General features: G+C 43.6%; 1 protein-coding gene across 1 annotated transcript; it reads left to right on the top strand.

Moving 5' to 3' along the window:
• Window positions 1-203: 203 nt before the first annotated feature.
• Window positions 204-4293, top strand: LOC113529164 (shaker-related potassium channel tsha2-like). Its single transcript, XM_026918171.3, has one exon. The coding sequence runs from the start codon at window positions 204-206 to the stop codon at window positions 1644-1646; it is 1443 nt and encodes a 480-aa protein (XP_026773972.1). The 3' UTR covers window positions 1647-4293.
• The last annotated feature ends 133 nt before the right edge of the window (window positions 4294-4426 follow it).

The raw sequence follows: 4426 nt of genomic DNA, 5'->3' as shown, positions 1-4426 counted from the left end.
GATAAGTTACATACCCAGCAGTTCGGGGAGGTTTTCGGTACTTTTTTAAGCCTCCGTCAACGCGGATCCAAAACAAATCAGTCGCTTTATCACCACGCGAGTCTGAGCCATAAGTCGTCAGGCTGGATTTGCCCGACCCTAGAAACTGGTGGAGCGGGAGGAAATCGTGGAGGAGCGATAGGCGGTTCGCCCGACGGGGCAGCATGACGGCGGATTCGGCTGAGCCCGTGCACACGCCTCCCTCTGTCCGGCTCCCGCGCGACGCGGATCTGACCGAGCGGGACGGCAGCGAGCGGGTGTTCATCAACGTGTCCGGGCTGCGCTTCGAGACGCAGCTCCAGACGCTCTCCCGTTTCCCGAACACACTGCTGGGTGACCCGCACAAACGCACCCGCTTCTTTGACCCACTCCGGAACGAGTACTTCTTCGACCGGAACCGGTCCAGCTTCGACGCCATCCTGTACTACTACCAATCCGGCGGGAGGCTCCGCCGACCCCTGAACGTACCGGTAGAGATTTTCGTGGAGGAGATAAAGTTTTACGAGATCGACGAGGCCGTGATACAGGGCTTCATCGCGGATGAAGGGCTTAGCAGAGACGAGGAGCGCCCGATGCCCACCAACGAGTTCCAGCGGCAGGTTTGGCTCATGTTCGAGTATCCCGACAGCTCGCGAGCGGCCCGAGTGATCGCCATTGTGTCCGTGATGGTCATCCTGGTATCAATCGTTATCTTCTGCTTGGAGACGTTACCAGAATTCAGAAGTTCCGGCGATGTGCTGAGCAGGCAGGCAACAGTTAACGGGACGACTGAAGGAGGCTGGAACGGCAGCCCGTTCACCGACCCGTTCTTCCTGCTCGAGACGCTGTGCATCGCGTGGTTTTCCTTCGAGATGTTCGTGAGGTTCATGTCGTGTCCGAGCAAGTCCGCTTTCTACAAGGACATCATGAACACCATCGACATCATAGCAATCGTGCCGTACTTCATAACTCTGGGTTTGGAGCTTGCAGAGCACAGAGGCAACGCGCAACAGGCCGCGTCCCTGACCGTGCTCAGAGTGATCCGTCTCGTGCGCGTCTTCCGCATTTTCAAACTCTCGCGCCACTCGAAAGGGCTACAGATCCTGGGTCGGACGCTGCACGCCAGCATGCGCGAGCTGGGACTGCTCATCTTTTTCCTCGTCATTGGCATCGTCCTGTTCTCCAGCGCGGTCTTCTTCGCTGAAGTGGACGACCCCGAGTCGAGCTTCACCAGCATCCCGGAGTCGTTCTGGTGGGCTGTGGTTACCATGACTACAGTGGGATACGGGGACATGAGCCCCGTCACGGTCGGTGGTAAAATCGTTGGTTCGATGTGTGCCGTGGCCGGGGTGCTCACCATTGCCCTGCCTGTTCCTGTCATTGTGTCCAACTTCAGCTACTTCTACCACCGGGAAAACGACGACGAGGATCACAACACGTACACGCACGTGACCTGCGGGAGTCCGGTGGCCCCGTCTGAGGAAAACAGCATGCCTAAATCCGCAAGCAAATTCACACTCATTAAATCAGAGTGCTCGGAAAATAATAATGATGATGATGACTTTAATTTCTCCATGTACTGTAATTTTAACCTTGATGAATACACAGGGAAGCTGACAGATGTGTGAGCAGCCAAAAAAAAAAACACCAGGACAAACAACCAAACAGCATTTCAAGAGTGGCATTAGAGCAGGGGGGGTCTGGGTTCCCCAGGGGTCAGTAAAGCACAGCTTCATATAGAGTTAACTAAATTAGCATAGCTTTATATAGAGTAAATAAAAAAAAAAACAACAACAACAACAACAACAACAACAACAAAAAAACAACTAATGGTTATTTTCAGTGGTAGAAATAAATCTCCACCATTCACCATCACAGCCTACCTGCTGATCCAACCAGTTTAGTCTGAGCAGCCACCAACACAACAGTAAGGCAATTAGAACAGTCGCTGAAAAACATTTCTTCATTTCATAAAATATGTAGAAAAAAGCTGGAAAATAACTTAGCAGTGGGCAAAGATGGTCCACCAGTTTGACCAGCTCAGCCTGTGTTTTGGCAACTGGTAGCTGCGCAGACTAACCGAGATGTTTCAGCAGGGAAAGTTATTATACATTCATTATAATTTTCTTATAGTTATTAGGCTGTTTGACTGGTCCCTTGCATTGAATGGGTTTAATCCAAACCTCAATAACTCAAAAACAAGTAGGCCTATAAATGATGTCAGCTTGGACATAATGTGTTCTGTGGGTGGAGAGGTCAGGAATAAAAGCTCTATCACTCCAATAAATAGCCAAAACATTTTGTACACATTAAAATAATGATCTTAATATTTGAATAGTGGAATATGTTTGTGAAATAAAGCTGATGGGGTTCCTGGAATTTATTTCACAGTTTTAAAGTGCTTAAATTAGTTAACATTTGTCTGCGAAAAGTTGGAGAACCTTTAACTCTCAGAAAAAAAGGGAATTGTACTAGTCCTTGTCTATGATGTGGTACCTTCAAGCATACAGCTTCAGTATATATCTTTTAAGGTGTGCCATTGTATATCTAATAAGGTGTCCCATTGAAGCTTTACTTTAAAAATAATTAGATCTTAAATCTTTTTTTTTTTTTTAAAAAAAAAAAAAGCACTTCCACACTTCAAGGTGAAAGATATATATTAAAGGTACAAAAGATACTTTTGATGCAGCCACCATAGTGACAAGAAAAGGTATAGTTGAGTACTGCTTTTTTTCTGAGAGTATACTATTTGAATGGTTGGATTATATTCATGAAATAAATATGTGCTGATGGGGTTTGTGGAATTTATTTTACAATTAAAAGAGTCCCTGGCTTACAATAGAGGGCTGATTTATAGAGGCCAGGCTAAGGTTAAAATGATGACTGTTATTGAATTTGAGAACAATGTAGTCCTATAAAAACCCTGGCTTACTTGGCAAATTAAACACCTTCCTTTCAAACTCATGTATAAAAGAGGTGTTACGGGAAATCTATGTGATAAACTCCAGGAACGAGAATGAGAAATGAGAAGTTTCCAGGAGAAATCAAGAGAAATGTGATGTTTATGTGAAATGAGTTACCGCATTTGCCTTGTGTGTTGTTGACGTAAAGAAGATACTGTAAATATGTATGTACTTTGTTGCATTAAGGGCATTGTGTATATGTATCTTAATACTTACACTCATTGGCTACTTTATTAGGAACTCCAGTACACCTGCTTATTCATGCAATTATCCAATCAGACAATGTGGGCTGGTTTGTGCATTTCAGAAACAGCTGATCTTCTGTGATTTTTACTCACAACAGTCTCTATAGTTTACACAGAATGGCATGAAAAACAAAAAGAACACAGTGAAAGGCATCAGTTGACCCATTTTGATGAGAGAAGTCTGAGGAGAATGGGCAGAGCTGACAGGAAGGCTATGGTAACTCAAACAACCACTCTCTACACCTGTGGTGAGCAGAAATGTATCTCAGAACACACAACACATCGAACCTTGAGCCGAGATGAACTACACCAGTAGACGACTACATCGGATTTCACTCCTATCAGCCAAGATCAGGAATCTGAGGCTGCACTGGACACAGGTTCACCAAAATAGGACATTTGAAGATAAGAAAAATATAAAAAGTTTAGAAAAAGAGAAGATTCACAGCATGAATGTGCAGCTGTCACATCTGGAATCTATGCCATGAAGAACTGAGGCTGTTCTGAGAGCAAATGGGGTCCTACCTAGTATTAATCTGCTGTTCTTAATAAAGTGACTGGTGAATGTATGTAGTATGAAATAGTGAAAAGCATGCAGATGACTGCAGAGTACATTATCTGGTGCCATCTTGTGGTCACACACGAGCGCTGCAGGACTTCTGTGCGCTTTTTTTCATGCATTTCTGTGGCGTGAATTAACAGCTGGAGCTGGTGTTGGTCATTTTAGCCTATTTGCTGGATAGAGGAGGTCAAATTAAGACCATCTGAATCTTTTTGTGGCTTTTATCTCAGAACTGAAAACTAAACAGCACAGTTTGTCTACTCAGGACTGTTTTTATACTTAAACACTGAACCTGTAAAATAATGTATACTTTGTGAATTTGTAGATGATTTTCTGTCATGCCAGCAAAACTTACAAAAGTGTTCGCAATTAGAAATACTTTTCCCTAGTAAATATTTACATCTGTATCAGACTTATTATGATATTTGAAAAACTGAATTCAAATATTATAATCTGTGTAAAAAATAGCAGGTTAACTGAACTTAACTGTGTTACAATGAGGCTTGTGCACTTTCTGTTTTATTTTTGATAAATAAATGTATTTTTGATAAACATTTTACCAGCATTTCATTCTTTTCATCATCGCATTCAGTTTCGCAGACAGGATGAACAGAAGTACATAATTGTCAAACAATTTC

This window comes from Pangasianodon hypophthalmus, chromosome 7, assembly GCF_027358585.1.
Source record: "Pangasianodon hypophthalmus isolate fPanHyp1 chromosome 7, fPanHyp1.pri, whole genome shotgun sequence".
Lineage (NCBI taxonomy): Eukaryota > Metazoa > Chordata > Actinopteri > Siluriformes > Pangasiidae > Pangasianodon > Pangasianodon hypophthalmus.
This window is presented reverse-complemented; position numbering and strand designations above follow the sequence as displayed.